Source organism: Nesoenas mayeri, assembly GCF_963082525.1.
Source record: "Nesoenas mayeri genome assembly, chromosome: 4".
Taxonomy (NCBI): Eukaryota; Metazoa; Chordata; class Aves; order Columbiformes; family Columbidae; genus Nesoenas; species Nesoenas mayeri.
Window position 1 is genome coordinate 58,487,653 of NC_137540.1, and position 24,746 is coordinate 58,512,398.

The following is a 24,746-nucleotide window of genomic DNA, read 5'->3' on the forward strand; positions in this document are numbered from 1 at the left end:
AGACCCGTCTCTCCTCCTCCTGCCCAGGCACGGCGGTCCTGCCCGGCTCTGCCGGGGCCCTGCGCCGTGCGGAGGCGGCCCTGGGCCCGGCAGCGCTGGGCGGGCAGGGCCGCGCCAGGCCGCGGGCGCTGAGGCGCCGCCGCAGGCCCGTGCCCGGCACCCCGCCCGGCCGGCCCCGGCCGCTCGGCAGGAGGCGGCCGCAGGCCCCGCCTCTCCCCGCAGGCTCCCCGGCGGAAAGCTGGGGCGGGCGGGGCCGCTCGCCGCCACGGGCCGCCGGAGCCATGAGCTCCCGCCGCAGCGAGAGCGACTGGCAGGGGCTGGTGAGCGAGGTGAGGCGGCGGGGCGGGTGGCGGCGGCCGCGGGCTCGGGCGCCGGCCCTTCTGGCATCGCCGGGGGAGAGGGGCGGGCGGGTGCGCGGCCGGCCCCTCCGCCTCGTCCGGCCGCTGTCCCGCGCTTCGGGGAGACTCCGCCGAGGCGCAGGGCACAGCCGGCGGGAGCGGGCCCTGGGCCGGGAGCGCAGCCTGACCCCGCGGCCGGCGCGGCAGCAGGTGCGGCCGGCGGGGCGGGGGCGCTGAGCTGCAGCCGGGCGAGGCGGAGCTGCGCGGCACGGCTGCCAGGCGGCACGGCCCCGCCGCCACCCGCCCGCGGGCCGCCGGCCCCTGCGCCGCTGCGAAGCGCCAGTGTCTGCGACCCTCTCGGGTGTACCGGCTGCCGGAAAGGCCGTTTTCAGGTGCCCAGCCCGCTGTCGGGCCGGGCGCCGGGGATCGGCTGCGGCCCGGGCTGGCGGGGCTGCCGGCCGGAGGGAGGCCCCGCAGGCGGGCCGCGCTGACCTGTGCGCTCCTGTGGCAAATGCTTTGTTTTCTTAACTTGAGTCATAAAGGAAAAGGTTTTGAGACCCGTGTGCAATGGGAGAAAAATCTTTCATAGGATAGGGGCTGTGAGCTTCAACAGGTAGAATGAGGATTTTCAGAATGCATAGGTAGAAACCTGTATTATCTACTACATCCTCATTAAAAGTTCCACAGTGTTTCCCGGTACACATATTTGTGTAGGATAAGTTACCGAATTCAAAACAACTCGAGGTCAGTATAATTTAAAGGAATATCACCAAAGTCAAGCTGGGTTAATAGACAAAACTATGAAGTGTGTAGTAGGTTGGCATGCTGGTTTTTACATTGCATTTTGCATTGCATTAATTCTGTATGACTATAAAATAGCATTTTTGTGTTTACAGCTAGCAAACAAAACTTTTGTGCAAACGACTTGGGCCTAGATCAACCTGGCTGAATCTACCGTCCTGGAGTATGATGGACACTGGTGAATTCCTTCGATTTCAGGAGGCCTTTGCCTCTGTTATGTTATGTGAGCATCACTTAAGGCCCTGACCTGTCGAAAAGATGCATGAGTTCAGAATCCTGAACCTGTCACTTCTCCCTGTTATTTCAGTGGGAGTTTGTGTGGGCCCAGATCCGTGCTAGTACAGTATGTCCAGAATTGGAGTCTACCTGTGCACTGGGTGCCTGCAACCACACAAAATTATCCAGAAGAAAGTAAGAAGTGTACTTTCAGTAGTATCCTAATCATGCAGCACTGCATCTGATCTCTCATTTCCCAAATGGAGTCTTATTTGGGGGCAGGGGTGGTGTCACATGGCAGGGAAGGGTTACGAGATAAGAGGCAGTTCCTGAGGTATGTTCAGTGGAAATGTCACTATTCTTTGCTTTAAAAAGTCATTTAGAATTACCTCAGAACTTTTTAACTTTTTATATAATTTAACCTAAAAACTTAATCCTGAAATTGAACACTTATTTCTGGTTTAGGGGTTTCTTGATTGCAGCAAAGTTTAATGACTGTTAAGCTATGTTCTTGCAAATATGTAAGCATACATATAATTTCTTTTTTTCAGGAACAACTGGAGGCCTAGTGATTTATATTCCATTTTTCCTTCCTTTCTCTCTGTTCCCACAGCAGGCTTACAGCCTGTTTTTCTGCATGAAGTCTATAGTACATATAGCAGGGTAGAGGCTTCCCTCTTTTGCCTTCTTCTTCCTTTGGCTGTTGTGATTAATTTTGTGCAATTAAGCCATTAACTCCAACATCATCATGGATCTGTGAGAAGGTGGCTCTAATTTGTGAAGTAACTGGTAGTGTTTTTCCAGTTTACTGTATTCCTCGGTGGTACAGAGCTTCTCCAGGCCTCTTAGTTTCAATGTAATTTAAGTTCTCTTCCCTACCCATTTTGTAAATGTTTTGAAGTGTTTTCAAAATAGGAGATAGCACAGCATGAAAAGACATGGTAGCTCTAAACAAATACTCTCACATTGCTGATGCTTGACAGTTAAAATACAGAATGGGGTTCAAAATCTTGGTATAAAAGACCAGAAGCTGGTGGGTTCGGATCCGTGGTCACATTCTTTTTCATTTCCACAAGCTCAGTCCTCCAAATTTGAAAGCTAGGAGTAATTGAACTCATTGAAGCAATTGTAATGTTTTTAGAAGTCTGGTATTGCAGGTGTTAAGAAAAGTGGTAAGATATATTTTTTTTGTCCTTACATATACACACAAACACAGCTGTATATTGTTGTAGTTTGGCTTTTAATTCTTCATTAGAGAAAAAGAATGCTTGTTTTGTGTGTTTCAGTCTTTTTCTGTATTTACCCCCCCCCCCCCCCCCCCCTTTTTTTTTTTCCTTTTGGACTGCTGTTCAATTTCAGTGCCTTTTGCTCTGTACCATTTCACATACCTTTCTCTGCTTTTATTATGCTCATCACTAACTTCTTGCCTGTTCTTTTGCCTCCATGTTTATATATTTTTCCATTTATTCTACAGCCATTTGCCTTTCAGGCCTAGTGTGCACCTGGTACTCTTGAATAATCTCTGCACCACGTGTACCTTGAACATTCTTTGAACTAACTTTGAATAGGTTGACTAGGAAGGAATACTGGGACAAAGCCAACTTGGCAAATACTGAAGGAGCAGAAAGAGTCATTATTTCCCATTATAAGCTGAATGCAACAGAGTAAACTTCAGGAGTGAGAATTCACCTAAATTTTTCTTGTCCTTAGCTGAGTTCAAGTATTGATGGTGGATTAATATAAATAAAAAGCAAAGTACTATGTTCGGTTGCCACATAATTTTTACTTGGAGTTTTGGTTTTTGTCTAACGTTTACCTAGAAAGCAGTCACAGAAAGGTGGTTGTACTGTGTTTTCCAGTGAAGAGGACAGAATTCTTGAAAACAATTTTGGTCACCAAAATTTGGTTGCAGAGTTTTGTTTGTTTGCTTTTAAGTGTTTTTAAATGTCTGTACTTACTTCTCAGCCTGAGAGCTGTGGAGAAAGGTAGGATTTCAGTTTTTGCCTCAATTTCATTTTAGTCTGTTTTGGAATCATTTGATCTAAGGATGATGACAGAATCAGGGGTGGAGAAAGGAGTAGGTGATAGCATGATCTTGGGGTGATGGGATGAGTTGAACAGTACTGGGAGATCATGTGTGGAAGGGAAAAAACACTTTTAAATCATCTGCAAGATCAGCTCTGCCCTTGCTTCAGAGATCCGACTTCTGTGAGTTCGGTCTCCTTTCTGCTGAAGTCTGTGAGTGTGCTTCCATTCACTTCATTAGGAGTTGGCACTAGTCCTAATTTAATGCTCCTTGGAGAACGTGTACTTTTAGCAGTGTTTTCTACTGGGAGCAAGAAAGGTTTCCTAGGAAACCCGTAAGACTACAGTGGTTGTCCTCCGTCCTTTCTGCTAGCTTCTCCCTCAGATTTGCCAGCTTCTAGAATTAAATCCAGTGTCAAAAGGCCTCTCTTTTCCTTGTCAACTCCCACACATTAGAGCATTTACTGTATGCTATTTACAGCTACGCATATGTGACTGTGCCTCCTAAAATTAGTTTGAAGAAATTTAGTCTCCATTTAATTTGTCATTCTCAGGAGGCTATTTCTTGATTAATAACTGTGTATGATCTTTGGCACCACAGAGGGAAGTTATATGCTTGTGCTCTTGAGCTTCCTTGCCTAGTAATTACCAACTTAAATTTGGAGAAGGAGTTTTGGGCAATTATTTATCAAACGTGCAACTACTGAGCAGTAGTTCTAGTTGAAATAGTTGAACGTTCCAGACATTAATTCTAAATGAGAGTGAGAAACCTAACCTACTTGTAATTGGCAGAGAATGCCTTTCCCATTGCTTGCACTTTTTTTACTTTTTTCATGTGGACAAGAGAGAACAGAAAGAAAAATTAGTTTATAATATCTCTCTAACTTTCTGTCTCGTTGCTTTTTCAAACAGAGCGTGAAATGTAATTCACCAAACCTCTATAAGGGGACCCAATAGGCTTTGGAGCCACTAATTTCTGAGCTTTTCTAAATGCAGGCAAATGCCAGTGGCTGTAGGGAAGAACAAAGTGGAGTGGATGCTCTGAGGTCCCCAGGCGATTGGGTCGACATTGTAATGGCTCTGCCATTTGGAAGAGGAAGTGGAAATGCTAAACGAGCTGGCACTGTGACTTACTGCTCTCCAAAGTTCTTGGGAGCTTTGGCAGAGGTGCTACAGAGACCTGCGTGCTGGGCTTTCAGGCAATAAAACAAGTGTTTGCTTCTCATGTTTCCATGTTCCAGGCTGGACTAAGATACCCACAAGGATGCTGAGGAACAAACACAGATAAATTAATGATGCAATCTGATGCACAACTTGCAAAACTTTTAAGGATTGGGCCACGTTGCAAACTAGTGTTGTTTTGACTAATCAAGTTGAATGATAGTAATTCCTAAATGTCTAGTGATGATTATGTGGTATAATATTGTCATCAAGACAAGATGTGGTGCTCTGGAGATCTGCGTATATCACTCATGTCATCAGTGAATGACAGCAACCTGCTCTGTATTTCAGCAGTCAGGAGGCAGCTGGTGACGCAAGTGCTGGGCAGCAGGAAAAGCAGAGGTGATATTGTGGGATAAAACCAAGGGCACTGCATTGTCTCAGGTTTCATCAGAGATGAGGACATGAGATGGCAGGCAAATAGCCAGTAGTTGTGTATTTCTCTGGGTTTGAGTGCTTGACTCCTTCAGATAAGTTGAACAGTTTAATCTCAAGCCAATGGCAGCAACATTACTGAAATGCTGTCAACAAACACCTCGAGTAGTGACATTGCAAAGCATTTGGGGACTCTGCAGTTTGCCATTTCCACAGCATAATTACCTCCAAGAGTACAGTGATGAGAAGTTGGATAAAACTTCAGGCAGTTCAATAGCAGCTGGATCAGTTGTATAAAAAGTGGTGAGTAGAGGTCATGGTTTCTCTGAGAGCATGGCAGACAATTGTTTTCCAGGCCCATGTACAATGTGGTGGTCCATCGGCATTTTGAAGGACGCCAGGTCCTGGAGTGTTGAGGGAACATGGAAAATATTCCACGGTAATTCCAAAGCACAGTTTGAAGATCTCTGCTTTTACCCTCAGAAAATTAGATATTTTCCTTCTTGTCACTAATTGCCATTAAGTACCCAAATATAGGCCAGTAATTTGTACAAATTTAAAATAAATTATTTTGTGATAGGAATTCAGTGTGTTTGTTGGTTTAAAAAAAGAAAGTCTAAAACCTTGACAGTGTTCCAGCTTCATCAGATTATTAGACCATGTCTACTGTGTCGTTAATGAGATCTATCCAGATTTGTCAGTAAAAATAGCAATGGACAAATAGTAAATGTTCAGTCTGGAGAGTCACCTTGGAGCAGTTACATTCTCCTGTAATGTCAGTCTCTTTTTACTTAATTTCACTAAAGTAGTTATCTGGCTGTAAAGCAGTTCAGGCAGTAATGTAGGATGTCATATATATTCCTTTAATTATTATGATCTTCCTTGTAGCAATTATAATTTGCTTTATTGCAGATAACAGTGAATTGGTAGATAAAAGTCACTAGACAGATATGAAAAGTTGTTCATCATAGCTTTTAGATTGAAAGTATAGCAACTGATTCTTGGTTAACTTTGTTTTTTAAATTCAAAGATTATTTTGGAACATCAATTTAAAAAAACAAAAGACAATAAGAATATTTTGTAGTAACTAGTGCACAATAGGATTCACTTATTTGTCTCACTGATAGTCAGTGTGTGAGATGTATGCTTTCTTTCAAGTGCAGAGGAAGAAATATCTGTATGAATGCCATAAGCATCTATTGAACTCTCTTTCTCAGACTATATGAGAACATTTTCCTTATTGCTTGCATTGCTCCAAAAAGACTGTTAAGCTCCTATGTTCCTTGTGACAGCACACCAGTTCATTTGTCCATATGTGGGAAATTGTTGGTGGGACTCAGTTGTTTCCGTGGGTAGAATCCGTTTCTGGTGTACAGTTGTTAGCTCAGTTTATGGTCATTGTCAGTACTTTTTTTTAACATTCAGAAGCATATCTATTGAATAACCTGTTTGAGGTCTGTCTTTGTATAATTTGATTTTCCTTCAAAAATGGTAACAGGAATTGGAAGCATAGATCTGTCAAATAATCAAATCCCACAGAAATGCTGTGGCTTTATTGTTTCTTGTGCCGTACCCCCATGGAAACAGATTGCCTTACAACATTATCATTTTTATCCCATTTATTTGGGAAAGTAAATATATGCAAAAGGCAAAAATAGCTTCAAAACTCTTCTAGGTGGTCACTTTCATACTAAAATCCAAACAGTAAGTTGATGAAAGATACCAAGCCCCTTCCTTCTGTATGGCACACCATCAGTATATAATTCATGAAGTTAAAATATACTTTAAACTTTTCATTTGTACTTTAAACTTTTTATTTAGAGCCTGAATACAACTGTCCCCACAATCTGTTTATGGTTCATTATCCTCAACCTGATAGATGACGAAGAATTCCCATGTGCTGCTGTGAAAGGTGACGCCTTCTTTTGTGCTTTGAGGGTGTCCTTTGTGGAGAGCTGTGACTCATGGCAGAAACAAGATTTGTTTAGCACTAGGTCTGCATTTCCTGCCTGATAAGTATAATTTTTACAGCTTTATCCACATGTTCTGGTTGCTTCCAACTCTTTCATACGCTGTTTTGTATTCCAGCACTTGTGGCAGGGCCCAGAGGTACCTGCTGGTGGTGTGGGTGTCCTAAGGTGACTTGTTTAGCGTTGCTCTCTCCCACTGTGCATGTTGTACAGGCTGCTCTGCTCCACCAGTTGGCTGGATGGGCCAACTTCGTTCTTCCTGGAGGCTAAAGGAACAGGCCATGCTACTTGCTTCAGGAGCTTGGGCTGTTGAGGTTTTTTTGTTGTTTGGTGGGGGGGTTAGTTTGTTTGTTTTTGTTTTGTTTTTTAAGTGATTGCGAGGTTTGCTTTTACTCATTTTTGTTTGCAGTAGCTGTATCAGATTTTTAGTATTTAAAAACAATTTAGTGAAGGCATATTTTAGAATTGACTAAGACATGAGATGAAACCAGAAAAAAGAAGAGAGATTATCAGAGGCAAATACTTCACTGTAAGGGAAGGAATTATTTTATCAAGTTTGAAGCGGGTTTACCATGTCACTATAATCACTTGCTGACAATATTAAAGTTTAGCTTCTGATACTTTTCAGTGCTTTATCAGGGGACTTGACATTTGTGTTAGGTATCAGTAAGGACATAAGTACATAGGTACAGTTGCCTTAGTAAAGTTGATGCCAAGGCATCATAATCCAGAAAATTTATGGCAGGATTTCAACTTCAGTGTTGCCAGAAATAAAATTAATCCAAGGTGGAAGTATCCTTTTTGTGAGTTGAAATCCTTCTTGGAATTGTTTTTCTCATTCCCTCCTCACGTTTTTGCAACTAAGCATTTACCATTTTTGGAAAATGTTGGCTGTACTAATATACCAAACCTGCTTTTCCCTTTCTCATTGACTTGAAATTGAGGTTAACAAAGTCAATTCCAAGCCAGGTGTACATACAAGTAATGATTTTTGTCCTGAAGAACAGCACGGACTTCAACAGTATGGAAGTGCTGATGCTTTGTGCAAGAGCCCATAATGACAAACTATTCTTGTCAGGGTATATAATGAAACTATAAATTGTTTTCATGACTGCTGTGATATTTGCTCTCTTGCAGAGCACATTCAGAAAGTATTTAGTGGCACATCTTATGTGAGTAACATCAGAAATAGAAATACATGGTTTAGCATGAGAAGTGTCAAGTGATGGGTGAGAAGAATCTGCTGACTGAACATCCCATTAAGTGTAAAAAGTTGCCTGAAACTTGTGCTAGGTAACACTTAGCCGGTGCAGGACGGATGGCATAATCGGCACTCGCTCTTCCTCTCAGTGGAGAAGGGCAGTGAAGCAGGTCAGACTGATGCAGCACAGCTCAGATTTGCATGTCCTGCTTTGCTTTGTGCTGGAGCCTCCCACATAAAAGGCCGTGCCTGGAAGGGAAGGCTCACTTCTGCCTTCCCTCCCCATGCAGGTGCTTGCAATATTCCTACATTATTTCCCATACTTGACTCAACAAGCAAGTGCATCTATTATCACAGCTAAATTAGTTTATTTTACCTGTGCTGATAGGGTATCGCACTGTAATTGTTTCAGACTCAAGGTACATTCTGCTGTGCCACGGTCTTCTTCCCCTGTCCAGGTGGGAGGCTGAGCACAAGGACATTGCTGGTTACGGGAGCAGGGAGGGGCAAAGAGGTGGGAACTGCTGGTTGCAAACTGTGAGCTGGGTATTGTGGACACAAGTAGAAAGGGAGTTTGCAAAGGCTGCTTCTTTCCAGCAGCCTTCCCAGGGCTGTGGGTTAAGTTGTGAGGTTCCTTACGCTGTTACATATGAGGAAAATGAGGAAAAACTTAAATTGCTGAATTTTCTAATTCATAGTGGTCAGGTGAGTGTGTGGCCTTACAAATGCATTTCAGGCTTCTGATACAACAGATTGCTTTCCTATGATTGTTCTTAATAAGCTAAGACAACTTGTGACAGACTTTGATCTTGTGCAGACTCTTTCTCCGTATTTTCAGAGAAAAACTTGAGCAGGGCTGGCTGGGATAGAAATGGCTTGTTCCAGTTATGTTTTATTTTCTCTTTTGCAGTATCTGGTGTGTAAAAGGAAGCTTGACAGTAAAAAGGAGGCATTGCTAATCCTTTCCAAAGAGCTGGATACCTGTCAACAAGAAAGAGACCAGTACAAGCTTATGGCCAACCAGTTGCGGGAACGACACCAGTCTCTGAAAAAGAAGTATCGAGAGCTGATTGTAGGTTGTTCTTTATGAATACTGTATAATTGGGGAACAAGAATCAACCTCCAAAAAAATCAAAAGGAGTCCATAATCAGTAGTGTAAAAATGTTCAGGTACTTGTTTGTGGTAGTCCTGCAGTTGTACAGCTCTGATCATATTATTACTCATTTGTTCCACATTGATGAGATAGTGCCTGTTATATAAGACACAGAAAGACAGTGCATGCTCTGAGGAAATTAGTTTCAGTCATAATTTCATTTAAAAACGGACTGCAGTATTATTATTCCACAGCAACTTAATGTACCGTTATGAAAAATAATGCAACATAAATTTGTAATGACCCACTGTTCTAGAGACAAAAACAAATCTTCAGGCTTTGACAATTTTTTGAGATGAAACTATTAACCAAGTTGTTAACCAAGATGTAGTATTTTAGAAAGAAGTTTGATAACATTTAGTTTAAATATGTGTTTTAAAATTTGATCCACAAACTTATGTAGTTGCTGGCTTCAGAAATAAGTTCCCAATAAAATATGTCTGTTTATTTGTAGGATGGAGATCCATCTCTTCCGCCTGAAAAGAGGAAGCAGGTAGGATTTATTTTTCAGTTGGCATTATTTATCTGCTGCAAAACTACTTTGCAAAACTGTGAAAATATAAACTAAGAAGTCTGGTAAAAAGCAAACATTTCTGTCTGTTCAAAAACTGTCTTTAAACTGTGGCGTCTTGTGCTTTTGTCTAAACGTGTTTCGCTCTGAAATATCTGAACTATCATTAATTAGAATATATGGCTATTGCTTTTATCTTCACCTGAGACTGAAATTGGTCAGTGTACAGAGACTTTAGATTGTTCTTGTTGTTTATCCTTCTTGTATTGAGTCCTAAAATGGGTTTGTAACAGTACTTCTCATACTTAAAAGCAATTTGGGAATGCATTGTCTGCATCCCACAGTTGTTAATTTATTGTTGTGAGTGCTGGTTTCCATTAGGCACTCTCCCAGATTACTTGGGCTCTATGACTTATAAATGGTAAGAACAACGGTAATTGCATTTTATGGTTCCCCTGAAAAACTTTTTGCTTGCTCACTTCTTTTTTTTTTTTCCTCCCCCAGAGATCCATGTAGTGTGTCCCTGTTACAGAGTGTTGGTTGTCATATCTTAAAACTATCTTAATTTTTAGGGTAAAACAGCCCCCAAATACAAGGTGTGAGCAGGAGGAGGAGAATCAAAAAGAAGTGTTGCTGTAATTGCTAGTCCGGAAAGTCTTTTAACCATGTTTAAAACATGGTTATTGCATTCTCTTAATGAGTCAGAAGTTTTATTCATCGTCCTTTCCCTGGGAGTTTGCATGTTGTTATTGCTGTTTTTTCGAAAGTTTGAGGGCTTAGGGTTTTGGTTGTTCTAAACTAAACTTTCAGGGCGATATAATTACTCCTTCAGGCACTTAAATAGCTGTCAACAAGTCAGTAGCTCAGTGTAGAATCATTTAACTCCCTCATTATTGTGCATCATTTATTTGAAATTCTGTTATTTCAACAGAGTTCTATTAGAAGTTTATAAACAGATATAGGTTTGTGCATTCTGATTACTAAAATTGAAGCTGAAGAATACACAATTAAAGAGAACACAAAAAATACAGTATATGGGTCATTACAGAGGTAAGTAGGAAGGGAGGTTTGCCATGCCATGGATGTTGTTCTAATTCCTCTTCTGTCTTTCAAAACAAATAAATTTTACATTTGTTTCTAAAATACTAACAAAATTTAGCCTAAATTCGGAAGCTGCAATTATATTAAGTTTTGGCAAATCTTACCATGGTAAATACCTGGAAAGGCATTTAATGATCTAGCTAGGAGTCTTTTTTTCCGAGGAAGTTATGTATTCATCCTAGGTAACAGTGAAGGAAAGAAAATCTTATTCTCAGATGGGATCATATATGGATCTCCCGGAAGGACAATATGTACCTTACAGTAGCTGTTAGTGCACGTTCTCCTGAGAAGTGTGTCTGTAGCATACGAGGTGGGTAATCTGGAGTAGTTAGGGCAGCCTTTCTAAAGAAGAGTATAGTTTTGCTTTGAGAAATGCATCGAAGAATAATAAAATTATGAATATTTTCCGTTACTACTTTATGTACATTTTTTGGCATTTTCTCATCTAAGAAAGAGTGACGTTCTCTGTGCTCTTTAGGACTTTTTCCAGCCTTTTTTTTGTTCAGAAGCCTGTTGCAAGCTAGGAGAAGTTTGTGACCTCAGTCACTTTACAGGATCAGGGTCTCTGTTTTTGTAATGAATTTTGTGTGACTCAGAAGTGCATTCTCTTCTCATGGTTAGAAATGAGATGAAAACATGACATGCTGAACCATTTGCTATCTGTTACATTTCTTTACTGCAACGGAGAAATTATTGTTGAAATTGCAGTCTAGAACCTTAAATATAATAGGTGGGTTGGGATTGCTACTTTCTTCTCCTTCATCTCTTAATTTTTCACCTTTATCATCAATTATGCTTTGTGACTTCTTAAAATATGTTGTTTTCCATACTGTGCCCATACATGTTTTCATGTTTTACGTGGAAATACCATGTAAGCAGGCAATTTCTATCAGCAAGCAGTTAACTCAGAATGTGTATTTGTAAAACTGGTGTGATTTAAAGGTACCTTAATGTGCAGTGCTCTGCACTGTTTCCCCTCTCGGAGCTGTGTGTACAGTGGTGCACATCTCTGACACAATCCGAAGATTGTTCCATGCGTATCATCTTCTGACAACCAACAAAAGCAGGAAATAAACTGTGCTACCGAAATCCCTTTTCCTGCAGTAGGTGTTTTAACATTAGTGTTGTTATCACAGCCTGTGAGCTTTCAGTACTTTTCTGGCCCCTCTTACCAAAGAGGCACAATTAAATGCCACAGTTGAAGGTAGTTTATAATGTCATGTGGTCTCAGGTGTAAGGTAGTTTTTGGAAATGTAATGGAGGGGTGAAATGTTTCAAGAGGATAGGAATAATGAAGAGCTGATGTTAAAATTCACCAGAGATGGTAAACAATAGACACTACCCATTTTGAAAGGCATGTTTAAATGTTGCTCTGTCTACAGAGCCTCTGCTTTGCATCCTGTGTAAGTAGAAGTTCTACCATTCTGCTGTGGAATACATTTATATGCCATTGCTGTGATATAGAACATTTTCATCACATTGGCAAACAAATACTGGATATCTGTTGGGCAGTGTTGCCATGCTGGGAAACTTGAAGAAAAAATAATGATGGGATTTCTAGCTTGATTTGTACTAACTATTGTTTTCATCTACATCGCTTAAATTTTCAGTATAACTTCAGTTTAGGAGGAGTTTTGTCATTGAAATAACAAATCAGCGAATCCTTTGACCTTCTATAGGAAATTAAAGCTCTTTTAATACAAATGAGATGCTTTGAATAAACAAAGGTGAAGTAAAATGCATGGTTGGGAAAATGACTGTGCTGGGCCACAGTCTTAAATATGCCTTGCTTAATTTGATCTCGGTGAGACTACTCAGTTGGAGTTAATGGGTTTGCAGTGTAGCTGTGTGTCAAGAACAAAGTTGCAATGCATATGTTCATTGGCGAGGGCTTATATTTTTATTTTAAATGTATGACAAATCTTGAGATCAACTAGTCCAATCCACCTGCTCAAGCAGGGCCATCTAGAGCAGGTATCCCAGGACTGTGACCAGTCAGATTTTGAACATCTGCAAGGATGGAGACTCCACAGCCTCTCTGGGCAACCTGTTCCAGAGTTTGACCACTCACAGTAAAAAAGTATTGGGTTTTTTTTTTTGTGTATGTGTGTGTGTGTGTGTGTGTGTTCAGATACCTGCAGGTATTGGGGTGACTAAAGTCCCTCATGAAGATCATGGCCTGTGAACATGAAATGTCTTCCAATTGTGTGAAGAAGGGCTCATCTAATACTTCTTCCTGATCAGGAAATCTATAGCAGATACCTGATGTAAGAGCATCCGTGTTGGTCTGCCTGCTAATCTTGACCCAGAAGCTCTTAAGTGACTCCTGAGCTGTCCCAGGGCAGAGCTCCATGCATTCCAGCTGCTCTCTCGCATAAAAGGCAACAGCCCATCCCACCTTCCCAAATATCCTTCCTAAAGAGCCTGGATCCCTCTTTTGCAGCACTCCAGTCATGTGAGGTGTCCCACCATTTCTGCATGATCCCAGTGAGATCGTAATGCCGTAACCACACACAGACTTCAAACCCTTCCCCATGCTCTGTGTGTGTTGGAGGCCTCTGGGGGGCATCCAAGTGTGCCAGTTCTGCCATACAGGCTTGTGAGCTTTCCCCACAAGGCTGTTCTGCAGGCACTTCCGTCTACACATGCCTGTGCTCAAAGGGATTACACTACAGCTCGGTTGTTTCGTGAATTGCGATGTCCCTTCTCGTCCCATCATCCCAGGCTCTTGGCTTGCCTACCCTCTCCCCAAGCCTCCTTGTTTCCTCCTCCATCATTTTTAGTTTTAAAGCTCTACCTAAGAAGCTGGCCAGCCTATTGGCAAAGATACTTTTGCCTCATGTAGTCTAGTGCATCCTGTGTCTTCCAAGTAGCTGTTGAGCCTTTGAGCGGATCCCATGGCCATAGAACCCTCTTTGAGGCTCCTAGGAATGAGCCTCGTAACATCATGATGACATAGTCCTAGTAGAGAGCTCAGCTTGATAGTTACTGTTTTTGTCAGACAACCTGTGTGCATCTTCCCTGCAGGTCGTGGTCCTTCACTCTGTTATTGTTTCCTGTTGGTGTCCCAAGGTGATTTGTTCAAGCCAAGACTTTGGTTCAGTGATCATTGACATCACAGCAGCATGCTACCCACTCACTAAGATACTGGTCAGTCAGCTTGATGTCTGCTAATGGATAAATGAATAAGCCTGGCCTTTTGGGGCAAGTAGAGTGTCATATGGACTGGAGGCTCCAGGCAGGGGTATGTTCTGACACCGCACAAGTGGACCCATTTTGATGCCTCTCATTTCCACTTCTAGCGTAATGTACTCAGATGTCACAATTCACTTTTGAAACAGAATTCAGGGATTACTTTATGACCATTTTTGACATCATCAGAAAAAATGACTGGTGTGACTATTTCTTGTTAATTAATGAATTCTGGAGGTTTTGCTAGACTTGTGCTAAGGTGCAAAAGCTGCGTTCAGAGTCCTGTGAGAGAAAATCTTCAGATAAAGTACACTGCAGGGTAAGCAATCATTTTGTATTTGTATCACGAGGATGCTGTGAAGATTGATGTGATTTCCTCTTCTCTTCAGAGGGTTTGAAGATGAAAAACACTATGCATGTGCCAAACTGAGGCCTGCGTGCTTTGCTGTGGTTTGTAGGTGCATGTTTGATTCCCATAGTGTGAGGTAGCAGATGGAAATCAGTGTGATCGTTTGCCCTGGCAACGCATCAGAGTAGTATTCCCATGGATTTCAAAATGTGCCTGTGCAAGAGCACAGCCAGTGAAGAGATTTTGGTTTGTGCACACTGAAATTTGCTGTTCTATTAATAGGAGCAGGTGACAGTATGCAAAAGCTAGAACTTCCTAGCCACGCAAGGAGTCAGGTTTTGTGAAGTGATGCTGTTGTTTCTTCAACAGGTAAGTTCTGCAGTAAACTTGAGGCTAGCAGAGATGAAATGTTGATTCTAATAAATGTGATAGTCCCTCTTTAAAATTTGAAGCACTATTCAGGCCTGATATGTACAATGTCCTTTCCTCTGGTTGCTCTTGATGGAATGAGAGATACTTTTCCACACCCTTGCACCTGAATATTTTTGATAAATATTCTGTTCATTAGTCATAACACTCAAAATGTGTAAGGGATTCTAATTTCTTTTGTGCGTTATCTCAAAGCTTAAGTTGTCCTTAAGATCTCAAAGCAGCTAAAATATTTCTGCTAAAATAAGCCAATGAAACAATCTTTTCTTCTATCTTAGTATAGTAGTCTTTGTATAAATACAGGTTAACAATTTTTCTTCGACTTTGTTAATCTATTGTCAACAAAAGCTTGAAGCCTATATGAAATATGGAGAGACTGAAGTACCTTATTGAACTTTCACAGTGAAGGAATTTCTACCAAGTAACTTCTCATGATAACTGGTAGCTAATACTGACAATCTCAGTTGCCACTTATGATGTATGTGAACAAGTTGCTTTGCAAAAACTGGCCTCCTGAGGAGTCTTTAGTTGATGATGACCCTGTTTTGTTTGTCAGCCTTTGGCAAGTGTTCTAGATCTGGCTGGGTGGCGTTTGGTACAACACAAAGCTAATACACAGAAGACTGGTTGAAAAGGAGGGGTAAAATGCTAATTTTCTATGTGTACTGATAAAATGGCTTTTTGGTTCTATTAATCAGCTGTATAAAATTCTGGTTGCTGAGTGTCCTGAGTGGTGTCTTTCTGTGGTGGGATTCCTGCCGGCTTCTCAGAGCAACATGTACTCAGACAGGGAAAGGATTTTCTTCTCCTGTTTTATGTCAAGTGACTGCTTGGCAAGGCTTTGATTTTTTGCTGTTGTTTATCTGCAGGGAAATATGACCCATGTTAAATATATTTTGTTTAGTATGCCCAGGACCTATAATTTCAGGAGTCTTCTCTACCTGTTTTTTCAAATAAAAGAGAAAAATACAATATTTTTTGCTTTTTGTTGTAAGGAAGCTAGTGCTAGGGTAGATCAGCAGTTCTGCCCCGGAGTGAACAGTGGTAGTTGGTAAGCAAAGCAGGTTTTTCTGGATTAATTCAGCCATTGCAATCATATGAGTGCATTGAAGGAGAAACCGCAATTGAATTTGCCATCAGTCACACCCATCAAGTGTGCTTAATGTTTCATCAAACTTTTCTTTCTGCCAGCCCTATAATTCTGTGTTCTTCTTTGTTTAAAGGTGTGGCTGAAAGAAACACAAAAGACTGTAAACTGCAGTATAGAAATGCTTGTTTGTATTTTAAAAATATCTTGAAAATCTAAAAGTGTGTTGGAAGTTTTTCCATCTCTCCCCTTACCAAATTACTTTTTCGGGCAGTATCTAAAGGCAGAAAGACCTTCTTTTAAATACTTTTTTGTGTGTGTCAGATAAGATTTATGTGCAACAGAATTGAGAGCTATATTAAAGACTGTGTTACTATCCATCATTTTTAAAGTGGTGTGAAGAAAAATAACACTGTGTAGATGTGTGGCTAGTTTTGCAAAATTGTTACAGGAGACAAATTCAAATGTGCACAATGGCAGGGATGACTGTTTGGAGTTACTGTTTTGTTGGGGGTTTTAATGGGTTTTTTTTTTCCTTCTTGGGTCGTCGGTCAGTGGTGATCAAAGATCTGTCACCGTCTGACAGGTATTCACCGACTTATGTTAATCAATATTTATAGGTATTTTTGTCAGTAGTTTCAGTTGCTCATCTGTAGCTAAAAGTAAGGCTCTTTTCCACCTTCTATCCCCAAAACATTCTTGCAAGTTTTTGCAAAATCTAAGTGGAAAATGATGAGGTCTGTGGTCCCACCCCATTGCATCTTTCACACTCTGGTCTGTTTGGATTTGTGGTGGTTTTTTTCCCCTATATAATAATGGTAGGCACTTCCCACTTGGTGCTTTCACATCAATCTTTTTCACCTTTCATCCTGCCTTCTAGCGGGATCATTGTAAATAGTTGCTCTTGCTTTTTGTTAGAGGAGAAAGGAGTGTGGAGACACTTTCTCCTGTCTCCAGGGGTTTGGGCTGTGCTCACTCTGTACATGCACACTTCCTCGTGCCAGAGGGACGTAAAACAAAGAGCTTGTCGTGCTGCGGAGCCACAAGAATACGTGCTGGAAACCGAATGTCACCAGAGGTGGACAGAGCTCCAGAAAGATTCCTTGATACCACACCGTCAATTAGAGGCTTGAGTGAAGCACTCTCTGTTATTTAGTATTACAAATAGCTGCACTGAGAGGAGGTAGGAGGTACAAGCACTTTCCACTCTTGGGACTTGTTGCAGAGGCACGACAAGGCTGCAGAAAGGGACAGACCTCAGTGTCGTTCCCCCCCGTTACCGGGGCTCAGACATCTCTCTTCACTGGTACTTTGGAGTCAGCGCTGAATAGTGCGAGCGAAGGAAGTGAAGTCTCTGGCAGATACAGGAGCCTTTTTAAGGCTTCACCTGGAGTCAGAAGAAACTATTGAAGAAATTGAGTCTAGGGAAGCTGAATTTGGCCAACTTTCAGGGCGTTGTTCTGTGTTGCACGGGTAAATTATAGGGGCGTTATTGTCTGCTGAAATAATTTGTCTTAAATTTCTAAGTGAATTCTGTGTGTGTTCTATGAATGTTGAAAGGAAGTTGCCAGGTGGAAAAATGAATCGCCTTTCTCCTTGCATAGATTTCTCCCCTTTCTTCAAAAAATACGTTCCTACAGGTTCACAAAGCCAGTCCTCCATTGTTAGTTTTATCATCTTTCAACCATATGGTATGTTTTCTTATATATGCCAAAGAAATGGTACCAAGTCCAGGTATTGTTCGACGTATCCTCTTGGCTGGCTCTCTTTAAGCCCAGTAGAGCACTTTTGAAAGTCAAATACTTCTTCTGTCCATGTTTAACCAAGAGCTTTAATCAGGTCTTGCCAAAACCTTTAGAGCTGGGAACAATTTAAATTATAGTTGTATGGAACCTCTAAGCCAGGGAAGTGAATAATTGCTGGAGACTACTTCTGTGACATAGCTTGGTTGTTTTAGTTTAACAGAAGTATAATAGAAGCTTTGCATTAAGGAGCAAGTCTATACTTAGCTCATTGTAATGCTCTTAGCATGCTTAAATGAGACTGGTTTATTTTGGTGTCTAAAATCTTTGTTTAAAGTTTCTTCCAAAATCCCCGTCTTGAGTATAAAGGTTTTTGTCACATTGAGTCATTTATATGACTGACAAATAAAATTCAGCATAGAATTGCAATCCCAGAGAAATGGTTTTAAAGGAAATAAATCTGAGCAGGAAGAGTTAGTATAGGCATCATAATGCCTTTCCTGCAGTTGCTGGGAGCTGAGTTTTGACTACAGACTGCTAGAGTCCTGGTTTTGTGGCTGTAAACGCTAATTAGTGAGATTGAGTTCTTCCCAGGTGTGGAAATTACATGCGCTATTCCAGCGTTAGGAGTTGTTCAAATCCATCATAAAAAGGGACTTTATAAATAGAAGTGTTTCAGAGAGGTTTGTGCAAATCATGTTCCTTTTAACTAACACAGTCTGGTGGTTGGATGGGCTTTGTTGAAAGTCAGCTTTCTTTAAAAAAAAAAAAGGCATCTGAGCACTAGCCATAGGTACTTCAGTTTAAATACAATTTCCTGCAAGCATCGGCTCTTTATTTTCTTTCTTTTAAACAGCCCTTAAGAAGTACCTTTTCAGAACTGACTGAATGTGTTCTGAAGCTCCTTGACTCAATCAGTATATAAATGACTATTACACATGTGTTTAACGTGTAGAAAAAAACCCAACACTAAACCAACATTCTACCAATGCGTACTTAAGGAACCTTTTGCATTGCTTGAACGGTTGCTGTTTTCAAAATAAAAATAGATGCAGCTTAATTTTGGCCCTGCAATTGACTATTTACAGGTTTTTTTGCTATTACACTCTTTTCCCAAATAATATATATATGCAGTCTTCAGGTATATCAGTAGCTTTAAAAAAATGCTTTGTTTTCTTCCAAAACTTTGGGAAAGTTACATTACTTTCTTCAGAATCTTTGACCTCGGAGCACCAGAACTGTAGAAGCTGTAGCAGTGAATTGGGCTTGTTGTTGATGGAGTAGGATGTAGCAGTTGGTGCGTTGGCCTCAAACCCAGAGGGTGCGTGTAAGGGTAGCTTAGAAATACTGACTCGTGGGGCTGTACCAGGGACTGCTTAGAAGATCTGAAGTACCTTTTTCCATTTCCTTTTATTTTCTTCAGATTTCTGGCAGTGAGAGACACCCCTAGCTGTCTACAGGCAATGTCTCGAAAGGCTGCGCGTTAGCCAGTGTGATTATAACTCTCTCAGGAGATGTGTTGTTGGTTCGGCTTTTCCTGAGCTGGGTCAGTGTTTGTGGATTCATGACAGTTCGTTAGGGGAAAAAAAATAATAAATTTATCTGTAATACCTGCTTGTTTTCAGATATCATAGCTAAGAAAGGAGGAGATTGCATCATTTTTTTATTAGTGATCAAGGTGATGGAATTTAATTATAAAATCATAGACCAGACTGTTTACCCTGATAATTTAGTAGGTTAGTGTAAATGATAACTTTTGACCTGGATTATTTGGGGGGGTGGTGTGTGTGTTTTTAATCTCTGGCTTTCACTTCTCATTTTCTAGAAGTATACACACTAGCTAATGACTCAGGTCACGTTTGAAATTTTGTGCTACTAGATATCCATGGTACAGCTCCATACAGGGGCAGGGACTCTGACTGGTGTCCTCCTCATTGGCTAGGGATGGGCTCTAAACACTATTAGAGAATATAATTATATCATAGTTATTTCTCAGCTCTGCCTGTTATCTAATTATATACAAGTTTAAAACTATTATTTTGGGAACTTTGTATAAATATTGTCTTGCTCCTCACAGTAGCCAAGATATCACAGCTAGCATGGATGTTTTTCACTTTGTTTTTTTTTGTGGTTTGTGTGCTGTTCTGGGAGTGCGTATGCAGACCTGCTGTATGTATTTCCTACTATTAAAGGTAAAGGAACTCTGGTGATTTTTGTTGTTGTCTCTCTAATGAAGCATTAAGTCTGGGTGCCAACAACATAAATAAAGATTGCTGGCAGATAAGGAGTAAGTCTACAGTTTCTTTTCAGTCACCACTTACACTTCTTTCCACAGGCACTAACTTTTGATTACTATTTGCTCCTTTTCTAGGCAAATCTTGCTCAGCTACTGAGTGAGGCTCAAGATCGAAATAAACATCTTGGAGAAGAGATAAGAGAGCTTCAGCAGAGACTGGGAGAAGTACAGGGGGACAATAAGGTATTACAAACTTGTGTTATCCATAAATGGCATGGAATGTGCAAACTGGGCGGGAGTTTTGCATTTATATCTTAGGAAAACAAATAAAACAATAGATTGCACAACTTCTAAAATACTTGGATTACAAAAAAATGCTTAAAATAGAGGAATGAAAGAAGCTTGTATAGGAAACCAGTAAGCGCAGCTAATAATATAATTTTTTTATACTGCTTTTTCTCTGTTGTCCTTAGCTACGTATTTTGCACCTAGTCTTGCTTTAATGATCTCAGCTTTTCTTCCTTCCGTATATTTTATTACCGGTATTTCTTCTTACAAATAAGTACAGATAAGCATTTCTTTTTCCTCATGGGATAATTTTCAAATTTTTTTGGCAATGCAAATGTAGAAATTTTAGTAGGTATTAAAACCAGGGGAGGCATAATTTTCCTTTCAAAAATATGGAGCAGGTAATTGCAAATATACATAGTGAGCGTTGTATCAGCTCTCATCCTATTACACTTACATAACCCCATTTATTTTATTGCTAAATTTAGCAAGTTATATGGAACATTGCTCAAAATCTGCCATTTGGTATTAATCAAACTCCTGTTGTCTCTGTTAATTGAAATATTTAAACTCAAGCCAAATGTGTGTAACATTCGCAGCTGGAGCTGTATGCAAAAGTACATTCAGAGATCAAACTAGTGCGAAGTTGAATTTAAGAGTCAAAGTGGTTAACGAAGTAAAAAATGAAACAAATAATGAATAAGAACTTACCTCCCTCAACTACCGTTTTGAAGTTACGGGATTTGAAAATGTGAATAAAAATTATGTGGCTTTTAATTATTCACATGGCTTTTTTCTTTCTATTTGTTTTATTTTAAACATAAGTATATTGTGATAATGCAGTTTGATTCATTGTTTATCACAAAGGATTTTCTCAAAGACATGCAGGGGGCTGGGAAAGGGTCAAGTGAGACCTGAATTTGTAGCATGCATAGCATTCAGTTTAACTTGCTCAGATCTTCAAAGACCAGCTTCTCCAGTATTTATTTTCATTTGCATATTATTGTTTGAGTTATATTACAGTGTGGAAAGCAGTACCTTGCAGTTCTCAAGTACTGATATTATGCCATACAGCCTTTTCCAAACGAGTCCTGAAGAGATAATAAGGGTTTGTTAGTACAAACAACACAGAGGGTAGTACAACTACAGCGTATTTAAATATCAAGGTTATGTACCTCTTCTAATTCCTTATAGCAATATGATCTTGGTAACACAGAGCCGTGTATTTTGTGCTTGAACTGGCTTTGTTTAGATTTACCCTTGCGGATTAACTTGATATCAGCTGGTTGTCTTTGTGACATCTGTATTCTCGGCATGAATTTGAATACATGACTCTCATAAGGAATGGAAAAATCCAAAAATGGTTATTCGGTGCCCCTCTCCAAAAGGTGCAAAATAGTGCATTGCTAAATAAAGAGGGGGAGGAAAGAACTGCATCAGACAGGGATTAATTTAGAGTAGGATTTTCATTTTTGGAACACATTCTTCACTTTCCTGGTAAATGAGAAATAGAGCTTATTTTAGAGTCAGGTTGCTGGTTTTTGAAGTGCCTAAAAAAGCATTTCCATCTCTCTGAGGGATTTAACGCTCTCCTCCTGTGTCAGATTTTGCTCCCTCCTAGCTTTGGTGATAAAATTCTAGGCTTGTTCCTGAAGCCGTTGTGTTGTGCTCATCAGTTCTCCTGTCCTGGCAGCTGGGTTACTTCAGGCACTGGAGTCCAAATAACGCATGGTATATACAAAAACAAAGAACTATAACAATTTGCTTGTTCTTACATTTTTCCTTTGCATTCTTCTCTCTGCTTTCTTCAAAACGAGGGAGGGCATCCTGCCCAGCTGGTCTACGTCAACCTTACTTCTGGCAAGAGATAAACAAACAGCTGCTTTTGCAGCAAGTGAAGCTGCTTATGGATGAACAATTCTGCCTGTGTCTGAGCAGGGGTGACTCATGCAGGCTTTGTCACTGAGTGGCAAGAGCTTTGTAGGACTGAAAAAGAAAAAAAAGCTCTTTAAATATCACACATTAGCTCTATTGATAAAGAAATGTTTTGATAGCTTGACTTGTTTTTCACCACTTTAATGTGTGCTACTAGTAGGATAGAGTCACTTGGATTAGCAAGAAGACCTTAAACTGGTGACATTTTGCTTGTTGTTGAAATCGTGTTAAGTCCGTCATCAGTTAGGTAATAACAAATTACTTGCATTTGGTTTAACGCGACTATTTTTTTCCTTTATTTTCAGCTAGAATTCTGTTGGCACAAAAAAATAAAACTTCTTCAGGCAGCCTCTGGAAGGATTTGTTGCTGCAGTTTGAGAAATACTGCAATAGACTGCAGCGCTCCAGCAACAGATATATAAGACTATTTATTTTTATGATTGATCACAATCTCTTATCAGCTCTGACACATGAAAACTATTCTATGTTTATGATAGTTATTTGTAAATCTTTTTCCTTCCTAACATTCTGGCCGCAATGCTTGGAGAACAATTACTGAAACTTAGGAGAGGATAGTTGGGAGATCTAAAAGGGTGAAAATGGAGAACATAAGAGAGACTGGAGGCATCTGGGAGACTAGATGACTCAGTTGCCTCCACTTGAATTCCTACCCACGTGAAGAAATGGTTTTGTAAGCTGTCGAGGGCAGCATTAAGTGAGAGGAAGATGCATGGAAAACAATGGCTGTGGTATTGCTGACAGTTCGTTATTGTAAAGCAGACAATCACTCATGCAGCAGCAGTGCAAAGTGTTAAATGTGGTGCATGTGTTTTGGCAGAACTGGGACTTAAGGCAGCAAATCCACATAGTTCTGGTCCACTTCTTAAGATTTTGCAGACAGCGTGGTAAAGACAATTGCTGTCAGTGGCCGTGGCTAAACATGATGGTGTCTGCCTTCCATGAACAATTTACTGGTTGTGCTTGTGTCCCTTTTTCTTCTGCATGTGTTATCAACAGGCCGGAAGGCACAGCCTTGGTGCAGGCGTTGCCTGTGGACTCCTCGCCTGCACGGCAGTGATCACAGCCTGCGCAGCAGCTATCGCGGTGAAGCCTGTTTTGATCATTGTGGGACTGTTCAGAGTTGCTCCCTTATAAATAATTAGTTTAGCTAACACTGATGAAGAAAAAGCTGTGATATTAAAATAATAAAGACTAGTGGCTTGCAGCACTGGATTGTTTTGGTTAACAATCTATGAATTTTTGACAAACGGGAGCTATCTCTGGTAAAGTGCCATTAATTTATAATAAATCCACTCTGCTGCAATTGCTGTTCACAGAATCCTGAGGAGTGGCGTTAACCTCTAGCTGCAAAATGAAGTTGAGCATTCCTTTCCTCAGGGATTTCTGAATGACAGAAATAAAAATACAGCAGCCAGAGGGCAGGTGTATAAAGTTTATAACAAAGCACTAATATATGAAATAAACCCTTAACCGTCTGGCATAACACTTAGTGTCTCTTTGGGTCACAGCATTTTCAGGGAAGAATTTTATAGCAGGTGGTGCTGCCTCATGAGACGTTGGCAATGCAGAATTAAAGGACTTGGCCTGTTCTGCCCTGTCAACTCTCAGATTGGCCAACTGTCTGGAAGAAGCATTCTGTTGTTTTATGGATTGGTGTTTTACTTTATTTTATGTATGTTTATAATGCTGCTTTTACTGGCTGAATCTGGATTTCAGAAGCATTCTTTTCATAAGACTTCATACATTTTTTTTCACCTCAAAATTAGTAATAAGTAAGGACATCTCCTTTTACTGGAAGACTGTTTGACCTTGCAAGTAATAATTACTTGCAGTTAGAATTGCATCTTATGCCACCCCGCCTCCCGGGCTGGAGGAGAGTTGGTCATAGTGTGTGAGTCACTGCTCTGGTCCAGTTCCCAGCCTGGTGCCCAGGGTTATGCAGTTTTGCTCTGCTGCAGCCGTTGAAGTGTCATTCCCCTTCCCATTTCCAGTTTTTCTGAACAAGATTGAGTCCTCAAAATGTAATTCCGTTTGTTTGTTACTGCCTTTCTCACTAGTGAGAGATTCTAAAAATTATGTTAATCTAACTGAATTAAATCATATTACTATGCCTTTTGTTCATCAGCCTTTTAGCATTTAAAAAAACCCAGTCCCGTAGCTATGCAGCCATTCTGGGATTTGCTAGGTGCCATTTTGACTTATTTGTTTGGATAAATAAATTAGTAGGAATTATATCTCCTAGGATCTCTTCAGCCTGTGCAATGATTTGTACTTTCCCTGTGGGGATAGGGAAGTGTAGTTTGCCAAAACCCGTTACTTTTGGGGGCACAGCTTCCCCTGAACAAGTGAACTGCTTATCAGAACAGGTTGTACTGCCTTCGGTGACTTGCACTGAACTGGAGCTGAAATAAGTGGGCAGGATGATTTTGGTATTTGGTCTTGCATCAGCAGGATTTTAATTGGCACATTGCAGCTATGGTGACTGGCATCCCATAAATACCAAAGATAGATTTTAATGTACAATCTTCTACTTCAGAGGATTGATATTTTTTTT

The 24,746-nt window shown here is 40.7% G+C and overlaps 1 protein-coding gene across 10 annotated transcripts in view; it reads left to right on the forward strand.

Moving 5' to 3' along the window:
* The first annotated feature begins 227 nt into the window (after positions 1–227).
* Positions 228–24,746, forward strand: part of CCDC149 (coiled-coil domain containing 149) — a 51,307-nt gene continuing 26,788 nt past the window's right edge. For 7 of the 10 annotated variants that reach the window (XR_013922059.1, XR_013922060.1, XM_080343376.1 and 4 more), the window contains exons 1-6: positions 229–329; positions 1,235–1,362; positions 1,447–1,550; positions 9,058–9,219; positions 9,756–9,794; positions 20,084–20,191. Coding sequence is in view for 8 of the 10 variants with exons in the window: in XM_080343376.1 (XP_080199502.1) it covers positions 1,485–1,550; positions 9,058–9,219; positions 9,756–9,794; positions 20,084–20,191 (375 nt within the window). In the remaining 2 variants the exon portion in view is untranslated. Of the gene's footprint in view, positions 330–1,234; positions 1,551–9,057; positions 9,220–9,755; positions 9,795–14,800; positions 14,824–20,083; positions 20,192–24,746 lie in introns of those variants that run through there. The other 3 variants (XM_080343380.1, XM_080343378.1, XM_080343381.1) reach the window with 3 other exon arrangements.